The sequence below is a fragment of the Stenella coeruleoalba genome (genome assembly GCF_951394435.1).
Source record: "Stenella coeruleoalba genome assembly, chromosome: 1".
NCBI lineage: Eukaryota > Metazoa > Chordata > Mammalia > Artiodactyla > Delphinidae > Stenella > Stenella coeruleoalba.
In genome coordinates, this window is record NC_137169.1 from 137,819,669 (window position 1) to 137,844,312 (window position 24,644).

At 37.6% G+C, this 24,644-nt stretch overlaps 1 protein-coding gene across 1 annotated transcript in view; it reads right to left on the reverse strand.

The window, feature by feature from the left end:
- USH2A (usherin) overlaps window positions 1–24,644 on the reverse strand; it is a 785,755-nt gene that overhangs the window by 85,652 nt on the left and 675,459 nt on the right. Inside the window, exon 61 of the mRNA XM_079900731.1 lies at window positions 897–1,124. Coding sequence (XP_079756857.1) covers window positions 897–1,124 — 228 coding nt within the window. The remainder of the gene's footprint in view (window positions 1–896; window positions 1,125–24,644) is intronic.

Genomic DNA, 24,644 nt, shown 5'->3' on the forward strand with positions numbered 1-24,644 from the left:
TTATCAAAAGTCACAGCTTAGTCTTAGAAGTTCTATGTGGAATTAGTGGGGGAGTCTTTGCCACCTTGAGAGGGAGTGGTAAAGGAGAGGCAGAGTGTCTACAGCATCTGCAGGGGGTGGCAGTCCCAGCCTGCACGAGGTGATGGATGAGGGCCTGAGTGGTGGTCCAGGGCCAGAGGAGACTAGAGGCAGAGGCAGTAATAGATGGACAGCTGAGTCGCCAGCAGCCTTGGAGAAGAACATCAGAAGGGTGATGATGCTGCCTCTTATGTGGGTGATGGTTCAAAGCATCAAAATGTGGATGATAATGGAAACCTTATTTGGGCGCTCACAGACTGGTGAAGCTGGGGTTAGATGTGACATTAGTAAGACTGCTTCTCATGGCTACATAGGGACATCGTGGACTTAGCAGACATGCGGGGCTTCCTGTTTCCTGATGAGTGAGCTCTGCTCAAAGTGCAAATTAGGCAAAGCTTAAGCAAAGAGCTGGGAAGGACAATTCGGGAGGCACTAGGAACATGGTCATTTAGAGTTCCGTTTTGGTGTGACTACCTGGCTTCAAATCCCAGTTCGGTTGTCGCAATGTTGTTTAGCCTCAGACAGTGGTTTAGCCTTTACGTGCCCAGTGAGGTTTAGTGGTACCTACAGAGTAGGGCTGATGTGCGGATTAAATGAGATAATCCATAGAGAGCACTTAGACAGCGTTGGGTTCATAGGAAGCTTAACACGTGTGAGCTAGTTTTCTCTGATCTATGATTAAGCGCCTGGAGGAACTATCAGGAAGAATTAACCAGACTGTGAAGGGAGTTTTCCCACAGTGACCTGATGGCATGTCAGGGCTCATCTATTTATCTGTAGAATACCAAACATGATCGCATATTCAGGGTAGACATTACCTTAATCACACCATTGGTTCTTACAGGCTCTGACCACCGCAGTAGCAATGCCCGGCCGTTCTCCTTCTGCTCCACCGTAAAGTAGCTCAGTCCACTGGGGGAAGATTCTAGGGTTCGAACTAGAGTCCAGGGGCTTGAAACTTCTCCCGCCCGGTTTGTGGCCACAACGCTAATGTGATATGCGGTGAAGGGTTCTAAGCCGAACAGGTGGGCTTGATGGCTCGTCCCCTGGAAGAAAATGAACAGTTTAGTTTCCTTTTGGAAACAGCTACCAATTGCTGGAAGGTCATTCTTTGGCCAAGACGCCTCACCAATGACAGCACAAATATCACAACAGAGATTTGAATTATTAAGAAAACAATATGGTTTTTTCTTGTTCTTCACATGCTAAATATATTACCTAATGTTGTGTGATTTCAGACACACACACACACACACAGCTTGGATCAGATAGGATCCTTGCCCTTTCAGAGCTTGCGACCCAAGGGATGCAATATATTACAAAAGCAATAAAAAAAATCTATGATGTCTCAGGTCAGTGTAGCATGATTTCATGATGGAAATCAGTGGTACCAAGTTGAGTGGCAGAGAATGGAATAATCTTAAGGATTTGGAAATTGAAACTGAGCAACGCTAATTCTCTCTCATTAAACCCTGACACTATTTTTTACATAAGACTCTCCCCAATTCCCCCCTCTCTCATTCTCTTGGTGTGTATTTACATTTTACAAAGACAATAAAACAAACACAAGGAAACAACAATAAGTCAACCAAACTATAGATGCACAAGCACCCTGAGGGCAGTCTACTAATAATATCAACGTGAAAATATTCTCATTTGTTAAAAACACCCTAACTAAAACTCTGAAATTTACCAAAAGTAATTGTTAGCTAGGCTTTGAGTATTTGGTCTTTGTTAATTTAAAAGAAAAAAAAATGATAGCATAATTCGTTTTTTTCCTGCTTGGACAGCAGCACTAACCATATTTTGCATAATTAAACTGGACCTAAGAATCCTAATGTTTTGAAAGAGCCCAGGGTGCTCTTTGTACATCTGGGCTGGATGGAAGTGTCTGTTTACACATAGGAATTATGTCTGCAAGTGGACCAGTAATGTGTGTATAGGTAAACACACACACACACAGACACTTTCTGTTGTGTACCATATCCATTGGACGTGAATAATCATGAAGAAGTTTTTACTGGTTTAATAGGATATATACACTTAATGGTATGTGAGGTCAGCTTTGGTTTATTTGACACTTAAATGTGACAGATCATCTTCAATTGTCCTTTTCTTGGTGGGCACAGGAAGAGGAAGATGAGATGAAGAAGAGAAAGTTATTTCTGAGAGCAGTACCCGAAAGCACCAGACAAAGTTATGTGTATGGAAATTCTTTTTAATTTGAGGGAATCCAAATCTCATTTTGAATAAAATCTAAACCCAGGTGGCAAAATCCAACTGAACCACTTTCCAAAAAAACTGCTTAGACGAAACCAAAACACACCATAGAAATAATTTTTGACACCATTCCCCCACATTCTTGGTTGTAAGTTTTATAAGTTTCTATTAGTTAATGTTTCTTATTATGTGTTAAACACAAGCAGGGGAAATATAATTTCCTTTACTTATCAAAAACTTGTAAAGTCAATTTTCCTGTTTCAGTAAGGTCCTATTATGATATTACAGGCTGAACTCTTGAAATCTTTTAATATTTAAACATTTGCTAAGCGACCAGGCTCTGAAAAAAAGTATACAGAAATACTAATTTCTCTTTTTTAAAATATTAAAAGTTAGATCATAAATATTTAAAACTTATTTCTCCAACAACATTGGATTGGTCTTTTAGATAAATACAGCACAGAAATAGAATGACCATAGTGAATATTAAAGTTGAATATGCTACAAGTCCCGATGACAAACATTCTTTTCTGATAAATGATTCCTTTTCTGTGGAAATAGGGCAAACACGGGCAAGATTAATAATGCAAAAAAGAACCATTCTTTGTTCAGAATATTCAGTAGTAGATGCCAAAAAAGCATCAGCTCCAAAGCAAACAGTGATCACCTCTAACAGATTATATATGAAAAAAGGTAGGCTGCTGGGCGACATTTAGAGATAGCTTTTGTCATAAGAAACACGAAAAGCATGTGGGCCGTAAAGCAAAAACATACGTATATTGTCCATAGCAGCACCTGCTCCATTACAGTTTATTTCAGAGCTGAGAATTCCATTCAGCCCCTAGATGGCAATACTACCAAGCACTTTCGGTGGCATGAGTGCTCAATGATTAACTGACATTCAGTTATCCAACACACTCCAGGCCGCCATTTAAAAAATAACAAAACTGATTTCATTATAGATTCTTTTAATAAACATTTATAGCCAGATCCTTGAAAGCAGAAGTACTGAAAATGTTCTGGCTTCAAAACCTCCACCAACGAATGTGGAAATATGACCCGCAGGTCTCAAGTTGAAGTTCACGCCTGCCTGACACAGAAATGTTTACATGTAGACTCCTACAAAAGGTGATTACAACAGTTGTTTTGCTTAATTTGGTCTATATATCTTCTTAAAATATAGAAATAATCACATATCATAAATGTACAGGAAACGTGAAGGAGAATTTTTCTATCATAAATTTATACTGAGACAAGTTCCCATATTATGTCAACTTGTTATTTCTGCAAAACTACAACACACACACACATGCTTTAAATAAACCTCAGTGATAGCCATACTTTTTGTCAATATTTAGTTAAGTCCACATAAAAAATAAAGAAAACTTCAAAATGGCAAGACAATCCCTAACCGATTTATTCTTTGACATTTTAGGAAATCCTTTATATTATTCTTCCCTGAATGGATATCTAACCCCAGAGGTCACTATTTTAGAAACCAACTGTAAAATCTGGGCACAGTTCACTCTATGGATTAGGTTGAGTCTTGTTTGTTTACTCAGTTACTTGTGATTTTCCTTAAATTCAGAATATTTGCTTGAGCCCTGTTGACCTTACGTGATTTGGATTCCATTCCTTCCTTTGGGGACGGAGCATTCTGTCCCACTGACTGGGAAAGTCCTCATTAAAAACTTCCTTCTTTTCGCTCCGCTGCTGCCCCTTTTCTTCCTTCCCTCTGGAGATTATCTTAATTCAATAAGATTTCTTTTCATTGTCATTGTTTTGTTTGTTATTTCCCTTTTCTGTCCTACTGATTCTTTTGAGATATATATATATATATATATTTGTTATCCCTGACCTTTGGGCTACCTAACTTATACCTTCTTCCCTTTTGTCTTTGTCCTGTCCATGTCTACAACCACATAATATTGCTAATTTTTTTTTAATTCTAAAAGTATATTAACCACTTCTGTTAGGCAGCCGAAGAAAAGAATGACTCAACAAAGGAAAACAGGAATAATTCGTTCTCTGCAATCTAATACATACAGATCAGTGAGTCCTTTAATGAGACATAAAGACAAGACTCTCTGGAACACTCCGCCAGTTGAGGTTCTGCTGGCAATGTGAACTACACTTTAACCTCTCAACTCTGCTCCTGGGGGCACGTGAAACTACTTGGAGTCTTTGGCAGTCAGACAATTTTACACCATCTCCTCTGATTATTTTTGATTACTTGAAGTGCCCCAAAGGTGGCCATGGGGTCAATAGGTTTATGTAGGTTGAAAATGATCAAAAATTACCATTGATCTGTAGCTGTCAATAAAAGGCTGCATGGGGAGACTCCCTGCACAAATGTTTAAACTGCATAAAGCAACCTAACTTAGTCATCTTTGAGTCCATTGATCTGATGATCCAGCAGTTTCCAGAGCCTTCCCTCTGGTCTTTAAGGTGCATTTTCACTGAACCCATTTACCTTGGCCCTAAGGACTCTTTTTACCCTGCTCCTGGTAATGAACTAAAACAGTGATGTCTCGGCACTGCTGTGTTCATCAACAGAGTCTTATGTGTGCTTATTGCATTTGGAAGGGGTTAATCTTCCTGGTCACCATCAACTTCATTTCCAGCCAATGGGGTTTCTTCTGGCTTCACCCCTTATCTTGGGCTCCGTATTTAAAAATGGGTGACTCTTGGCTTATAAATCCTAACCCAGTTGTAGGATTCCTTTGCCTCCTTAATTCTCACGAATGCCAAGACCCAGAGAATACCTCATATTGAAAGTTTGCTTATTTTGCACAGAGAACTTCAGGGAAATCTAGATTTAAATATATTTACTTTTGTTTTCTTCAGTTGAACCACTTGGATGCTGCGTCTCCGTTTTATCGTAAGTTACAGTTTATCTTGTCATAATGATAAAATAAAGGACTGGTTATTGACAAGCTTCTGGTTTAGTTACCACTGAAACACGAGAAATGAGAAAAGTTCCCATTTAGCATCACCTGAAATTCATGGCTTTGAGCCGCGTACATCCAGTCAATTGGATGACTTTTACATATTTTAGTGCCTAAAAAATCAACACAAAATATTTTTCTAGATTTCTGAAAGCCAAATAATTTGAGGCATTGTCAATCTATATTCCTTCCCATTCATAAAGTTAATTTTTGAGTTCTCCAAAAGTTCATCAACATATTTCTATCTAGTACTTATTTTGTAAAAATCCAATCAGTCTTAATACAGAAATGCTCTTTGTTACCCATCCCCAAATATCAACCTTAAGTGCTTATCCATGGTTATCTAAGCATGGACTTCCAAGCCTGCAAAATGTTAACACAGTCAGAAAATTTCCACTGATTTCACGTGTATACTGACTTTATGGGTCAGTATAAAATGCCATCTCTGTCTACAGAGCTCCTGGCTGGTGGGACAAAGAAGACATTTTTTCATGACACACACATACACGTAGAGTTGCTCCAGAATGAAAGATCGACTGACAGTACAAGAAAGGAAGAAGAAAACACCCTTTGGGTTCATGATCTATTGCCATGTGTGTGAACAGTGTGTCTATGTTAGGTGGCGTTGCTAAGTGGCAAGACAGAGTTGCCAAAATGGTCAGGGGAAACATTTAGTATTGTCGGCCAGCAGCTCCATTCAATTCTTTAAACCCTTTTGAGCATCTGATATGTACAAGATTCAGTAAAGTTGGTGTGGGGATACGAGATGGAGAGCACAGGCTTTTTTTTTTTTCTCGCGGTACGCGGGCCTCTCACTGTTGTGGCCTCTCCCGTTGCGGAGCACAGGCTCCGGACGCGCAGGCTCAGCGGCCATGGCTCACGGGCCCAGCCGCTCCGCGGCATGTGGGATCCTCCCGGACCGGGGCACGAACCCGCGTCCCCTGCATCGGCAGGCGGACTCCCAACCACTGCGCCACCAGGGAAACCCGAGCACAGGCTTTTGATGCTTAGGAACTTTTAATCTAATAGAGCAGATCAACAATATATACAGATGCACACAATTCAGAGTGTAGTAGATGCTATACTGAGCGCCAGGGAAATCAGGGAAATACTGAAGAGATACATACTTCTAATTGGGAAAGAAGGTGAGGGGCGGGGGAAAACTTCGCTGGCATCTGATGTAGGACAGGAAAGATGTAGAGTTTGAGTAGATGAAAATGTGTGAGGGATTGGAAGAAAGAACAGAAGGAAAAAATGCAGGATACATTTGGAAAAGAGCTAAGAGTTGAACGTAGCTGAAGGGTTGTGGATACAGGGCAATAGTGGGGATTAAGGAAGGGAAGAGACTGGTGGTAAGATTGGACAGGGCTGTGAATGTCACCCTAAAGGTTCTGGACTACATTTGTTAGGAAACAATGAACAACAGAACTCTGCCATGCAATTTGAAGGAATAATGGAAGAACGTTTAAATTTTGGTCATGGTTAGTGACTGATAAAATAATAAATCTGTTAAGATGAATTCATTCATTCATTTAATTATTATTCAGCCAATAAAGTACAGACTGTCATATTTAAAAGTAATAGGAGAGTATTTTCTTAGGAATACGATTTTGCAGCAACATGGAGGGACCTAGAGATTATTATACTAAGTGAAGTACACCAGACAGAGAAAGACAAATATCATACGGTATCACTTATATGTGGAATCTTAAAAAAAAAAAGATATAAATGAACTTAAATCATAAATAAACTCGCAGACAGAGGAAACAAACTTATAGTTACCAAAGGGGAAAGGGAGGCAGGGAAGGATAAATTAGGAGTTTGGGATTAGCAGATATAAATTACTAAATATAAAATAGATGAACAACAAGGGTAAATTAGGAGTTTGGGATTAAAATATACACACTACTGTATATAAAATAGATAACCAGCAAGGACCTACTGTATAGCACAGGGAAATCTACTCAATATTTTTAAATAACCTATAAGGGAAAAGAATCTGAAAAGAATACATATATATGTATAAGAATACATGTATATATATCTGAATCACTTTGCTGCATATCTTAAACTAACACAACATTATATATCAACTATACTTCAATTAAAAAAAAGAGAAAAAATAGATATGCTATACATTGTAAACTTACAATTGGAACATTGTAAATAATGTTAACATAAAAATGCCCATGGGGCTTCCCTGGTGGCGCAGTAGTTGAGAGTCCGCCTGCCGATGCAGGGGACACGGGTTCGTGCCCCGGTCCGGGAAGATCCCACATGCCGCGGAGCCGCTGGGCCCGTGAGCCATGGCTGCTGAGCCTGCGCGTCCGGAGCCTGTGCTCCGCAACGGGAGAGGCCACAACAGTGAGAGGCCCGTGTACCGCAAAAAAAAAAAAAAAAAAAAAAAAAAAATGCCCATGGTCAGAGATATTATACATGAGTGACTACGGCAGTTGTACAAAGAGGTGGAAGCCATTATTCCTCAACTGTATATAATTAGGCCAAATGTGTGCCTGTTCAGCTCATAATCTTCAGAGACAAAATTTCTTCTCCTATAAATTAAAACATGATAACATTTAAAAAAAGGAATAAGATTTAAAAAAATTTTATTGAATATTTGATCCATTTCAAAATTTGAAATTATTCTTTGCAGTGTTTGTCTTTTGATTGAACTCAAGGTGGGGATTATAACAGCTGGACTGAATTGAAGACAATTATACTGTCCTCTGTCCTGAATCACATGTACCTGGTTTATGGTTTTTGCTGGTAGTGGGGACATGTTTGTGTGGAACCATCCATACCCTTATACTTTATACACATCAAACAACTAGAAGGCAGCTGGAAAAGTTTAGGGATACTGTTGATGACAACAAAATAGAATGAAGCTAATTCAAAAGTTCAAACAAGTGTGAAAGCATTCCTAGCTCTGGGTTCTAACTGATGTCAGAGGGCTCAATTGGAAAGATTTCAAGAAAGTATAAATGCATATCCTCCCGTCAAGTAATTGTGATATGTATTGTTACATAACTGATTAGTCGGGGGTCATCTGTTGTAACAACTGTAAATTTCAAATTTAAAATGTTCAGCTTAGAGTTTTCATGTGTTAGTGCTGTGTGTACTTTCGTGTCTTCCACAAATATCTACATTCAGAGAAGAAGAATGACATGTGAAAAAGGGGGTATTTTCTTCTCTCATTGAAGTACATCATTCATTTTGTAATGGGGGGGTCAGTGCAACAAGAAGATTCAACTCATTTATAGATAACGCATTTATAGATAAATGGGCTCTATCAATTTAATCTATCCATATAAAACAAAAGCTAGGGTTCTTGCAAATGGACGATGAAGCCTCAGTTACCATAAAAACTGGGGGAGAAAAAAGAAAGGTTTTGAAATGGCTCATTTTTCAAAGGAGAAGAGGAAAAAAAATTAAATTTGTGATAATTAAATTTTAAAGTGGCAAATCAGTCACACTAAATATTAAAAAGCAGTCCTTCTGATCTATCAAAATTAAAAATGTGTATACTCTGTGACCCAGCAATTCCACTCTGGCAATCTATTTTATGGCAATACCAGTAAAACTGTACTAAACTGCATTGAACAGAATTTCATTAATTCCAGCCAGTCTTATGTTTATTCAGCCCTTGATTAAACACATATTTATTGAAGGTTTCCTGTGTACTAGGCACCCTCCTAAGCTCTGAGGACACAGCAGAAAGCACGGGAGACAAGGACATACCCTCCTGAGTCTTACATTGTAAGGAGGGAAAAAGTAAGGAGTCCTACATTTATACAAGAAAATGGAGAGAGAGGGAGTGTGTGGGTCAGAGAGAGAGAGAGAGACAGAGACAGCGAATTAGAAGCTGTGATAAATTATGAAGGAAATAATTAGAGTGATGAACTAGTGTTTTTTAGGTGGTAGGGAAGACTGAGTCTTGGTTTAAGAAAGGTGGGTGAAGATCCTTGAGGAAGTTCCATGTAGGCAAGACTACAGAAGAAACCATGTGAAAAACCAGGGGGGAACTTTTTTTTTTTTTTTTTTTGCGGTATGCGGGCCTCTCACCGCTGTGGCCTCTCCCATTGCGGAGCACAGGCTCCGGACTCGCAGGCTCAACGGCCATGGCTCACAGGCCCAGCCGCTCCGCGGCATGTGGGATCTTCCCGGACCAGGGCACGAACCCGCACCCCCTGCATCGGCAGGAGGACTCTCAACCACTGCGCCACCAGGGAAGCCCCAGGGGGAACTTTTAGGCAGAAGGATGAGCTTGAGATTTTTGCTGGCAGAGAGAAGTTAGTGTGAGTGAGGCCTGTGAGGGAGGATGACCTGAGGTATGGTCAAAGTGATGGGCAGGTGCCAGATGGTGGATAGCTTTCAGGCCAAGATAAGAGTTAGAGTCTGATGCTAATTTCAATGGAAAATTATTGAAGGCCTTTAAGCAAGGGAGTGACACAATTTGATTTAGGTTTTAAAGAGATCATTCTTCCTTCAAAAACTAAAAACAGAGTTACCATATGATCCAGCAATCCCACTCCTGCACATATATCTGGAGAAAACTCTAATTCAAAAAGCTACAGGCACCCCAGTGTTCATAGCAGCACTATTTACAATAGCCAAGACACAGAAACAACCTAAATGTCCATGGATAGATGAATGGATAAAGAAGATGTGGAATATATATATATATATATATATATATATATATATATATATATATAAAATGGAATATTACTCAGCCATAAAAAGAATGAAATAATGCCATTTGCAGCAACATGGATGGACCTAGAGATTATTATATTAAGTGAAGTAAGTCAGACAAAGACAAATATTATATGATATCACATATGTGGAATCTAAAAAATGGTACAACTAAACTTATTTACAAAACAGAAACAGACTCACAGACATAGAAAACAAACTTATGGTTACCAAAGGGTAAAGGTAGTGAGGAGGGATAAATTAGGAGTTTGGGATTAAAATATACACACTACTATATATAAAATTGATAATCAGCAAGGATATACTGTATAGCATGGGAACTATATTCAATATCTTGTAATAACCTACAGTGGAAAAGAATCTGAAAAAGCACATCATCTATATATCTATATATCTATATATCTGAATCACTCTGCTGTACACCTGAAACTAACACAACATTGTAAATCAAGTGTACTTCAATAAAAATAAATAAATTAAAGAAGATCACTATGGCTGCTGTGTGAAAAATATATGTAGGGGGTTGTATTAGTCTACTCAGGCTGCCATAACAAAAATACCAGACTGGCTTAAAAACAGAAATTTATATTCTTGCAGTCTGGAGGCTAGAACACCCAGATCACAGTGCCATCAGGGTTTCTGGTGAGGGCTCTCTTCCTGGTTGTAGACTGCTGCCTTCTCGCTGTGTCCTCACGTGGCTTTGCTCTCTGTGCACATGGAGAGAGGGAGAGATCTCTTGTGTCTCTTCCTCTTCTTATAAGGACACCAGTCCTATCAGATTAGGGCCCCACTCTTACAACCTCATTTAACCTTAATTACTTCCCTATAGTCCTATTTCTAAATAAAGTCACATTGGGGGTTAGGGGACCAACATATGAATTTGGGGGGAACACAATTCAGTAGATAATGGGGGTCAAGAGGGAGTGGCTTTTGCAGAAGTCCAGGGAGGGCTGATAGTGGCTTGGAGTAGTGTGATAATGTCAGAGATGAAACTAACTGAGTGGACTTATACTTTGGAAGTAGAGCCAGCAGAAATCCGTTGGAGTGGGAGGAAGGGACAACCAGATGTATAGAAGTAGGAACAGAATAGTAACATAAGTCTTCTGAGAAGTGTGGCTGTGAAGGAGATCAGGGAAATAGGATGGTAGCTGGAGGGGCCTGTGGGATCACATTTAAAAAACAAGGGAGATGCTAGAGCATGTGTGTATACTGTTGGGAATTCTCTAATAACAAGAGAGAGACTGATGATGTAGGAGAGGTATACTATTTTTTAGAAATCAGGACTTCCTTTTCACTTTGCATGTGGAAACTAGGTTAGCTAAAATTCTGTGTGCGGCAAAGTGATACAGGTATGCTTGGGTATCAGCCAATTAACTTGCAGTTGGCTGTAGTCTCCACAGCAAAACAATGCATATACTAAGAGCTACCATCATTGATGGTCAATGCTCTTTTCAGAGATAAAATTTCATCAGAAATGAACAAGGCCTTTATCTATTAGGAACAAGGTAATTAAAAAAAATTTTTAGAGTTTTCATTAAATCGTTACTTTTGATAAATTGCGACTTCCATGTGAATAGGATACAATGACAAGTTCCCTGCCCAATGGTAACAAAAGTTATCAGTTTACCATTTTCTTGTGTATCCTTTCTAAGACAGGATCATTATTTTTGATAAAAGTTTTTGCTTTTACTGCGTCAGACCTGGTGTAAAAAGGACTTTACATGCATAATCTCATTTCATCTTCACAACAAAGTTCTGAGGGTGGTAACATTACAGATAAGGAAACTGAGGCTTAGATAAGTAACTTGCCCAGAGTCACAGTTCTAGTAAGTGGCAGGGTTATGCTTTTACTCCTGTACTATATTGACTTCAAATGTTCTTGTCAACTGCATCAGTGGTCCTAATGTTTTGATCTCAGGACCCCTACTTCTTAAAAATAATAGAGGATTCCCAAAAGCTTTTGTTTCTGTGATTTATATCTACCAATATTTGCTATATAAAAAGTTAAAATTGAGAAAGTATTAAAGGAAAAGAACACAGAAGCACATATTCTGTTAGCCAGCAGAGAAGAAGCATCATCACACATAATGTAGGCTCTGGAAAACTCCACTGTACACCTGTGAGGGGATGAGAGTGAAAAAGACACATAATGTCTTCATATTATTATGAAAATATTTTTGACCTGGCAGATCCCTGAAAACGTTTCTGGGACTCTAAGGGGTTCACGAACTATACTGTACCACTTAACTGCATTATACTTGGCTTTAACTGACAGTTCCAATTAAAGATTAATCAAAGATTTGTTTGAACTTTTATGCAGTGAAGGGAGGAGTCTTATATTTCCAACTTTTGATAGACACACTCATAGTACTTGTGATTCAATATGAAATATCCATGTATACATAAGTCCTATTAGTAAAACTTTTAATTAAGGGTAAAGAGTCAAAAAATTATAACTGGATTCTACTCCAACAGGCTAATTTTGTAGTTGAAACTAAAATCCAAACGGCCTAAATTACCTGTACAAGGTCCTACAATCCATCAACACTAGATTTGCAACTGAACTTGAGATTCCCAACTCATATGTACACACTCTTTTCAATTCAAATTATTTGTTTGAAACAAGTTGTCCCAAATTTCTTCGTCAAAAGCATTGCTCCGTGTGACAGAGAATGGGTTTGAATTTATTCACAGATCTACTTCCTTTATTAATGGATCTTCTACTGTATTATATCTGTCTGTTCACTTGTTTGTCTTCCCACTGCAAAGTGAACGAAACGCTTCGCGTCAGGACTGTTTCTTAACCTTGCTTTACTCTGGTTTCTTCATATGTAAAAAAGGAATAGTAATAGTACCTATCTTTTTCAGTTTGTAAGTTTTAGTGAGTTAACTTGTAGAATAGTTTCTGTTATGCAGTAGGAATTTAATAAGTGCTAGGTTTTATTATTATCCTAAGCATCTAAGAGATGCTTCTATGCATAAGATATTCAATAGATATTCTGGAAGCTATGCATAAATAAAAGGTTGAGTCTAAAGTACTGAATAACTCACAAGGTATTTTTAGTGCATAGTACCCTGGCTTATATGGAGAATATATGGAGAATGATTTTGAAAAATGGCGTAGCATCTTATGAATGTAAGTAGATCTTTTAGGTTAAATCCATAAACACTACCTTTGTAAATGTTTGCTGTGAAGACCTAGTAGGTACTGGATAAATATGCATTGGCTAATTGAGTAAATTCTTCCTTGTTATTGACGTCAGCTATTTGGTCTTTAGAAATGTATTTACATATATATGTATATACATATATGTGTGTGTATATATATATATATATATAAAAACTGGATCATATAATAATGAGCATGATTTTTCGCTTTTACCTATAGGGCATGGAATATGATACCGTTTTTGTGTTCTTACCCTGACTTTGGGGGCTGAGCTGAAAAAGACAATGTCTTTCTCCAATGAAGAATAAATCATACTATTAGGTAGTATGGGACATTTACAAAGGGAGGTTGGTGCTAATAAACTCAAAATGATACTTTTCAGAGGGTCTTGGGTATTAGGATGGCAGATACTCATTTAGTCCTCACGGGCCAGGTTATCCTTGGAAATAGGAAAATGTGAACCAGTTTATGATAGTAAATGTGAAAGTGTACATAAAGTGGGCAATTCGAGAAAAATAGGAGAACTTAAACAAATGTACTCAAATATATTAATCAGTCTTAAAATAAAAATAAATAAAGCCCTAAATCAGCCCCTTACTTCAAAAAGGCCCAGGTCCAGAGAGTTTTACCAGTGAAGTTTTTTGTTATTGCTTTTAACTAAATCTGCAAGTAACAGATAATATTATGTATAGACAAAGGGTTCCAGAAAAGAGGTAAACTGGGCCACATACCAAACTCATGACATGTCATCAAGAAAATATCAAAATTGGACAAGAACATAACAAGAAAAATGTGTTTCTGTTGACCAAAATCACTTGAGATGAGATGAAAAAGTCATAATATTAGCAAATAGAGTCCAACAATATATTTAAAAGAGATATCATGACTGTATAAGATTTAGCCCTTAGAAAAGTTGATTCCCATATGACCATCTTAATAGAATTAACAAAATTCAACACCCGTTCATGATAAAACCTCTTTGCCAGGTGAAAATGGAAGAAATTATCCTTAGTCTGATCAAAAACATTTACTAAAACCATACAGTAAATTATATTGGGCTGGCCAAAAAGTTCGTTTGAGTTTTCCCATAACGGTTTATGAAAAAACCCAAACGAGCTTTTTGGCCAACCCATATTTAACATAAAAGCCTTAGAAACCTTCCCATTAATATAACAATCAGGTAAGCCAGAATTCCCTCTATTCATTATTGTACTGATAATCTAGGCAATGCCACACCAAAAAAAAAACCCGATTCTCTGACATAAATCATACCAAGCTTTTCTCAGGCCAGTTTCCCAAGGCAATAGAAATAAAAGCAAAAATAAACAAACAGGACCTAATCAAACTTATAATCTTTTGCACAGCAAAGGAAACCATAACCAAAATGAAAAGACAACCCACAGAATGGGAGAAAATGTTTGCAAACGATATGACCAGTAAGGGCTTAATTTCCAAAATATATAAACAGCTCATACAACTCAATAACAACAACAACAAAAAACAACCCAATAGAAAAATGGGCAGAATAACTAAACAAACATTTCTCCAAAGAAGGCATACAGATGGCCAACAGGCACATGAAAGAATGGTCATCAGAGAAGTGCTAATTATTAGAGAAGTGCAAATCAAAATGACAACGAGGTAACACCTCACACCGGTCAGAATAACCATCACTAAAAGATCTACAAATAACAAATGCTGGAGAGGGTGTGGAGAAAAGGGAATCCTCCTACACCGTTGATGGGAATATAAATTGGTGTAACCACTATGGAAAACAGTATGGAGGTTCCTTAAAAAATGAGTTGCCGTATGCTCTAGCAATCCCACTTCTGGGCATTTATCTGGAGAATACTATAATTCAAAAAGATAATGTACCCCAGTGTTCATAGCAGCACTGTTTACAACAGCCAAGACATGGAGGCAACCTAAGTATCCACTGACAGATAAATTGATAAAGAAGATGTGGTATATATACACAATGGAATATTACTGAGCCATAAAAAAGAATGAAATAATGCCATTGCAGCAACATGGATAGACCTAGAGATTATCATACTAAGTGAAGTAAGTCAGAAAGAGAAACACAAATGTCATATAATATCACTTATATGTGGAATCTAAAATATAACACAAATGAACTTATCTACAAAATAGAAATAGACTCACAGACATAGAGAACAGACTTGTGGTTGCCAAGGGTGAGGGGGTGGGGGATGGATGGACTGGGAGTTTGGGATTAGCAGGTGCAAACTATTATATATAGAAAGGATAAACAACAACATCCTACTGTATAGCACAGGGAACTATATTTAATATCCTGTGATAAACCAATGGAAAAGAATATGAAAAAGAATGTGTGTATATATATATATATATATATATATATATGTATGTATAACTGAATCACTTTGCTGTACAGCAGAAATTAACACAACATTGTGAATCAACTGTACTTTAGTAAAATAAATTCGTCATGGAATATACCTCATTTCTTTGAATGCTTGAATTTGAAGGAATCCAAGACACACTGTTATTTTATGTATACCTAAGAAAGGAAAAAATACTTCCAATTGAATGAACATACAATGCTTTTTTAACACTTGGAGTTTTTGTTTTATATTTGTGGAAAGACACCTTTAGACTTGCATGGGTATAGGTTTTTTTTTTTAAATTATATATTAAGCTGCTGCTTCTGTGCCTTTCTGTTTATACAATAACTTTTCATTTTAATGCGAAATCATGGTGTAATCTTTTTGAAGACATTTTAAGTGGCAATTAAACTCAACGTGTGTAGTACCGACAGCATACATAGCTCAACTGAAGTGACAGGAGTGTGAATGGCATTGATCAAGTCCGTGCAGGCACAGGAAACAAGTATGTAACAACTGTCACCTACGTTGATGGTAAGACTTAGATGCATGTGATTTCAGAGAGAGATGGAGAAATGTGAACAAATGTTCACCATAAAAATCAAGGAGTTTTCTGTTCTCTGTTTTCTGAGTATCCTTCCTGAATAGAAAAGTGTACTCTATGGTCAAAAGCCAGTGCACAACTTCTAGCCCATTTATTTTAGCAAAGTGAACTGACTTGTTCTTGGCGACAACGATGGGACGAGAAAGCTGAAGCTGGTCTAGTTAAAGGGCAGCCGAAACATACCGCCACTCTGGCTACAATGGGACCAGTGATAACACAAAATGAAAACCAGACTGAGAACTCACAGATGATGTTGTGAGGATGGTAACAAATGGAATACATTAGGACTTCGGCTGTGCACACAAAACAGTGCCGAAAGACACATCTGACCACTACATTCAGCGCTGCTGCTGCTTTCAAAGTTATTCTTAGCATATGTTCTGTGTACTTTTTCATCCTTTTCCTAAAGAGTTTCTCAAGGGTTAATCACACTGAGTGCTTGCTATACAGCAGGCATTTTCCAAGTGCCTAATGTATATTACATTGTTTAATCCTTAAAACAACCTCATGAGATAGACACTGCTCTTATCCTCATTTTCAGATAAGGAAATAGATGTAAAGACAGTTGAAGCAAATTGTCCATGGTCATATAATTATAAGGGACAGAACCAGGATTTGAGTTGAGGCCTTCTGACTATAGAGTCTGGGCTTATAACCTTGAATGTACCCCCATTAGTCCCACCAGACTTTGGAAGGTGGAAGCCAGCCTATGCTACTTCTTCATATGGAGAGGGTCTCATTTCTTCTTTCCAGGGACCCAGGAAAGGCATCCTCTGCTCTCTGACCTGTTTAATGTTCTGGTTTATGGGATGTCAGACTGAATGATAATCTCAAGAGGAATCAAGGGGAATAGAAAACTTGCTTCCAAATAAACACAACGCCAATAGTTTGCCTGCAAGTCAGGAAAAGCAGATGTTATAAGACTAAAAACTGATAACACTTGAGGCTAAGAAAAGATATTGTAAAGGTAGACCGTCTTCCACAATTCATTTGTGCCAGGCTCCAAAGGGGTTAACTGTTATCAACAATCAGAGCCCAGGTGTTTTCTGCAGAAGCTGGTGGCACGCTGAAGCAGTTGTGTTGTTGTTTTGAAAACATTTTAATAGGATTTAAAATTTCCCCTTTTCTTTGGATTTTTCAGGTAATACTGGAATTAAATTAAAGCATTAAGTCAACCAGCTTAGTGCAAAGCAAATTATGTCAGGTTCAGCACTGAGGGTTTCGGCATGGAATATCTATTGACTCAAGCTTATTAACTTGTAAATCCTCTAGTTTTAGATTATGATCTATTGATTATCTGCTTTTATTTGCACTTTAAATGAATAAACAAAAGGAAATGATCACGGTTTAGTCATTACACCTTAAGAGAAAATGTACTTAAGCTAAGCATACTTAATTAAAAATGAAAACAACTTTTATTGGTTCTGAGAGCTAGAAGTTGTGGTTCTTATTTTCATTTAGGCAAATCAAAGATTGTTTTTAATTTTGCATAATCATTTTTATTAGACCCTTGGACAAAACAGAAAAAAAATTTTCTCACTGAGGATAGACAGTGTGCTGTGAGTTCGGTATTTTGAATGCATTATTAAAATTATTCTATAATCTATCATTTTGCTTGTCTTGTCTTAGCAAAAAGCCAGAAATGATGTCTTTAGTGCAGGAGGAAATTCTCTGAGAAGCCCTGTGACTAATGTCTGGGGAATGAGGTAAACTCTGAGAGTCGAAGTGCTTTAATAAAAAAAGCAGTCAGCGTAGAAGACCGGAGTTCAAGTTACAGCTCCGTCACTCATACTAGAGGGACCTTTGGCAAATTACCTACTTTTTCTGAGTCTTGGTTTCTAACAGTTAATCTATTTCTCATGGACTTTTGTGAGGATTAAACGAGATGACCTTTCTGAAAGTGCCTGGTACATAGTGGCACTCAATAAAAGTGCTCTGAATCAGACCCTTGCTAATAGAAGCAGCTAAGGCAATGGAGGGGAGGGGGTATGGGGATTTCAAAGGGCACTTGTTTATTTATTTATAATTGAAGTATAGTTGATTTATTTATAAATTTGATTTTATGCTTTGTTTAAAAAAATCTCAGCAAAGAAAAATGCTGAGATTGGTTTATGGTCTGAGAGTCAAATCCACAGTCGAATATTGATTTAACAACTATTCTTTTCTAGCATGGTGCTAGGCACTAAAGGGAGTGGAAAAGAAGTACAAAGCATGCAAATCTTGGATTTCTGGAACTGCAAGCCGTTAGGAATGCAAGACTCACATTTGTGAAAGCACTGTAAAAACACATGAAAACTAGCACTAAAGGTATACATGTAAGAAGTCATCATGGGCTTAAATTAAGCAGTCACAAAAAACTCCACAGACAGGATGGGCTTTAAATAGCAATAGGTAGGAAGTGTACTACGTATATTAGATAGAAGAGTAGCACAGTATCATTCAACGCAAGATTTAAGCAAATTAAAACAAATTTAAAATTCCTAGAGTCTTGGAGTCAGAAGAGAATTTACAGTTAACCATTTGACCTTCATATATGATGCAGAAATCCCAGAAGACTGAGGGTAGAAAGGCAGGGAGGGGAGGCATCCTTTCAAATATAATAAGACTAAAGATCAATTTGCAAAAGTTTTATTTACTGTAACTGAGACTCTGGAATCTGCTAATTTGGAAGAGAAATGCTTCTATAATGGTTTCACTGAACTGAAGTTAGAAAACTGTTGTCTCATCATTTGGATTACCTTCTGCCACTAGGCAAGGAGGCAAAAAAAAAAAAAAAAAAAAAAATGCAGTGGCTGGGGTGATTGATAGGATAAAACAGAGACCTCCCTCTCTTTTTTTGACCACCTCGCCAGGCTAATGGAAGATCACTGCAAGCTTATGGATGCAAGACCACCAAGAACTCAGATCCTTCAGAAATGAGCTTGGTTGATTGAGCTCATCAGCCAAATAACCCCAATTCATTAGGGAGATAAGAAACGGAAATCATAAATATCACTACTGGCCTCATGACCTGTTACAGAAATAAAGTCTATGGACTGTACTGTTTTCTTTTTTGTTGTTGTGTCATGCATATAAATATGCATTCTCTTCTTTTAGTCCAATATCGTATATATGATGTTTTGGGGTAGTTACACTTACCATTTATTTTGGGGGCTATAGATTATTAAAATGGGATTAGGAAAAACACTAGAGAAAGATATGGAACATTGTTAAGAGTTCCTGGGCTTGAAGCTGGATATAGTGATTGGAAAGAACTTCTCTCTATTTTGCAACGAATGTGTCTTATTCTGGTTTACCTGGAATATGAGGACATTTTGAAAGAGTGTATGGCAAGAAATGAAGGTTGTTAGATAGCCAGAGGATGGACTGGCATTCAAGGAAGACTTCATTACCAGTATGTGAATGTTATGGACCCAAAGAGCAGATTTGGAAACTGGGAAAATGTCTACATTACACAACTCATCTGGTAGTTTAGCCTTAAGTCCCCAAGCAACGAAGTATTTACCCATCAAAGGGATGTCAGTGGTTGAACGTGAACTTTAGGAATCCTAGGCTGAAGGTCAATGCACATACGATGGATTCTGGGAATTAAAGGAACACCCAGGGACCAAACCCAGACTTCTGAAGCCCAGAATATGAATATGCATCCCCATTCCAGAACTAAGATTCTTCTTCCAGTTAAATGCATGGTTTTCTCCTTCAAATCTCTGCTCTAATGTTACCTTCTTGTGAGGCTTTCCCTGGACTCCTTACGTTAAATACCACCCTCCCTATCCCAACAGGCCAACACTCTTCCCAGTCCCATGCTTGGCCAATATAACACTCCCCTACTAGGCCAGGGCAGAACCTCTGATCCCTCATCTATGATTTATTTTTTTCCATTGCCCTTATCATACCATATCAATATATACATATATATATATATACACACACACACACACACACACACATATATATATATATATATATAAATTGCTTACTTATCCTGTTTATTGTCTTTCCCCACTAGAATAAAAGCCTCAAGAAGAAAGAATTTTTGTCCAGTGTATTCACTGCTGCATACCCAGGTGGCATATTGATTGGATAAGTGAATGAATAACTGAAGTTCTGGATCAGTCCCTAGAAAGGGAAGAATGGGAGTTTTACAATGTGGAGGAGCTGGAAATATTTATCTCATTTATTTGCTTTTAGCACATCATGCTTTATGCTTTTTTTTCAGCACAGTTTATGGTTCCATGCTAAGTGGGTTCATGAATTATATTATCTGGTTTTAACTATACTACATTTGGAAACATGGGTGACTTTCAAGATTCCCGAAAGAAGGAAAAAACATGGTTCAGATATAATACTTAAATTCATAATTAATAAAGAATAAGTAAAAGTCCGGTTTGATATTTCTTACTTAAGAGACAAGCTCTTTACCAGCCATAGTATGAGATATAAGCACTGATAGTCCAATCATAGTTGACCAGAGATTTACAAAAAAATTTGATATTGTCAAGGAGACCACATGGAAAATGGATTGACATCCAGTATTTAACAATGAATCTTTTAATAAGTGTATATTGTGCCCTGAGGTACTAGCTAATGATGGTATTTCCTGATTAAGCAAATATTCTAATATTCTGATGATTTTATCTATGTCTACTGCTTTTAAAATTTCTACTTTCAATGAAAAATCTGAAAGTAAAATTAAGAAAACACTCCCTCTTACCATTGCAAGAAAAAGAATAAAATATCTAGGAATAAACCTACCTAAGGAGACAAAAGACCTGTATGCAGAAAACTATAAGACACTGATGAAAGAAATTAAAGGTGATACAAATAGATGGAGAGATATACCATGTTCTTGGATTGGAAGAATCAACACTGTGAAAATGACGCTACTACCCAAAGCAATCTACAGATAGAGTGCAATCCCTATCAAACTACCACTGCCATTTTTCACAGAACTAGAACAAAAAATTTCACAATTTGTATGGAAACACAAAAGACCCCAAATAGCCAAAGCAATCTTGAGAAAGAAAAAGGGAGCTGGAGGAATCAGGCTCCCTGACTTCAGACTATACTACAAAGCTACAGTAATCAAGATAGTATGGTACCGGCACAAAAACAGAAATATAGATCAATGGAACAGGATAGAAAGCCCAGAGATAAACCCACGCACGTACGGTCACCTTATCTTTGATAAAGGAGGCAAGAATATACAGTGGAGAAAGGACAGCCTCTTCAATAAGTGGTGCTGGGAAAACTGGACAGCTACATGTAAAAGAATGATATTAGAACACTCCTTAACACCACACACAAAAATAAACTCAAAATGGATTAAAGACCTAAATGTAAGGCCAGACACTATCAAACTCTTTGAGGAAAACATAGGCAGAACACTCTATGACATAAATCACAGCAAGATCCTTTGGACCCACCTCCTAGAGAAATGGAAATAAAAACAAAAATAAACAAATGGGACCTAATGAAACTTCAAAGCTTTTGCACAGCAAAGGAAACCATAAACAAAACGAAAAGACAACCCTCAGAATGGGAGAAAATATTTGCAAATGAAGCAACTGACAAAGGATTAATCTCCAAAATTTACAAGCAGCTCATGCAGCTCAATATCAGAAAAACAAACAACCCAACCCAAAAATGGGCAGAAGACTTAAATAGACATTTCTCCAAAGAAGATATACAGATTTCTCCAAAGAAGATATACAGATTGCCAACAAACACATGAAAGAATGCTCAACATCACTAATCATTAGAGAAATTCAAATCAAAACTACAATGAGATATCTTCTCACACCGGTCAGAATAGCCATCAACAAAAAATCTACAAACAATAAATTCTGGAGAGGGTGTGGAGAAAAGGGAACCTGCTTGCACTGTTGGTGGGAATGTAAATTGGTAGAGCCACTATGGAGAACAGTATGGAGGTTCCTTAAAAAACTAAAAATAGAACTACCATACGACCCCGCAATCCCACTACTGGGCATATACCCTGAGAAAACCATAATTCAAAGGGAGTCATGTATCACAATGTTCATTGCAGCTCTATTTACAATAGCCAGGACATGGAAGCAACCTAAGTGTCCATCAACAGATGAATGGATAAAAGAGATGTGGCACATATATACAATGGAATATTACTCAGCCATAGAAAGAAATGAAATTGAGTTATTTGTAGTGAGGTAGATGGACCTAGAGTCTGTCATACAGAGTGAAGTGAGTCAGAAAGAGAAAAACAAATACTGTATGCTAACACATATATATGGAATCTAAAAAACAAAACAAAAAAATGGTCATGAAGAACCTAGGGGCAAGAAGAGAATAAAGATGCAGACCTACTAGAGAATGGACTTGAGGATACGGGGAGGGGGAAGGGTAAGCTGGGACAAAGTGAGAGAGTGGCATGGACATATATATACTACCAAATGTAAAATAGCTAGCTAGTGGGAAGCAGCCGCAGAGCACAGGGAGATCAGCTCGGTGTTTTGTGACCACCTAGAGGGATGGGATAGGGAGGGTGGGAGGGAGGGAGATGCAAGAGAGAAGAGATATGGGGATATATGTATACGTATAACTGATTTCACTTTGTTATGAAGCAGAAACTAACACACCATTGTAAAGCAATTATACTCCAATAAAGATGTTAAAAAATAAAATAAAATAAAATTATAAGAAAAAAAATTTCTACTTTCATAGTGTAAATAATATTTGTTCACTAGTACATATTTTATAATTTATAAGTAAGTAAACATACATATAATGGAAATGTGTACTCCCAAAATTGTTATTTATAGGAGTGCACATTCTAAAAAGTTTGGAGACAACTGGACTATATTAACATTCTGCCTTCAGAAAAGCTATTACTAAGAAGGAAAACAAAGCAATATCATTTCCTTCTCTGAAAAATCAAATGCAATCCAATCACTAGCTTATCATGAATAAAGTTCTAAAATAAGAACAAGGAACTCATTTAGGTCCCGGCCTTGTAATGGACAAAGTCCTACAACGCTTTTTGGAAGATAAATGCTTAAGGATGATTTGTAAAAAAAATCTCATCCCCTTGACTAATTTCCCAGTGGGAAGTGCTGACTATTACTGATAAAAATGATACCGATGGTCATTGCCCAGATGGCACTTTGAAGAATATAGTTGGAGACGAAAGCCCTGTAAAATGGGCATGTCACAAACTCATCCTAAACCTCTATTATGCACTTGGGCTATTTTAACCAGTTACACTGTTACATGTATTTTATTCGTTCTTTTGACTATTTCTCAGGTTGAATGATTTGATTTAAATTCTCTGTTAAGCTTAAAGTCTAGAGTGAAGAAGACCAGTGCAAATGTAAGTGGTTTCGGCAAGGTATAAAATATTTACACCGCCTCTCACTCCCGTGTTACTTACAAGATTGCAAGTAATCAGTTACACCACAAAAGGTACTGGGCTGGGAGGGAAGCAGGGAGCTCCGGGTACACAGGGCATTTCCCATCCCAGGGAAGCGATGTTCAGTTATCACGGTGACTGTCATCTTAACAATTGTGCAAGTGCATCATTCACTGCGGGTGACTCGAAACAGATGAAGAGGAGCTGAAAAATGGAAGAATTTTCCTTGTCTCGTGTCTCTCTGATAACCAGGCGGACTACAGCGCATGAAAGATGAGGCCTGCTCAATTCAAACCAGAGCACGTAGTCACCATCTGGGCATTTTAAAAGCAGGACACATGAAATGCCTAGATGTATCCCCCAACAGGGTGCAATAATACAGCAGTAAAAAGAAAACTATGTGAACTATGGCCACTTTCACACTTGCAATCATTCTAGTACAAGAAGAGGCAAGGATTTTCCAAAAACCTTCCTAAGATGCTCAGATGCATCTTAACTGCTCACCCGTTTGATGCACAGGTGGTTTCTTGTCTTAGCAGTGGCACGTGGCATGTACACATAACCAGCAGAGGGCACTCTCCTCATGGAAAGAAAAGGGTCAGACCATTTTCCACGGAGTACCCGGCAGGAGGGCTCAAAAATGAAAATACTCAGTAGACCACACACCCTAAAATAGTCAGAAACAGTCACTGCTGAAACAAATGCTGACTTCTAAAATGATATATTTGGCTTTCAACGGTGTACCCAATTGAATCGTTTCTTCTAGATGCTGTCAGATGGAAACTTTATCTTTCTGAACTATTAGAATTACTAAGTTATTTAAAAGTTAGGAAACAAAGAGCATTCATACTATCTTTTTGCATCTTTGAAGATGAGGTAAGGATTTCTTATTTCTGGGAACCTCTACAAGCTTCTACAGATCCCAAGGCATACAATCTAGTAACACTGCATGGTATGCCACTACTGCATCAGTTAAAAGAAAACCCTCGAAAATTCACTCTCTTCTAGTTTATTCTTCTGATGTACCTTTTGAAATAAGAGAGAGAGAGAGAGCGAGAACATTATTTATAGGAATAAATGTCAGCTAGTAGAAGCGTTACTCTTTGGCCACAAAATGAATATTTGTAAGTTAATATGTTTAATACATATATTT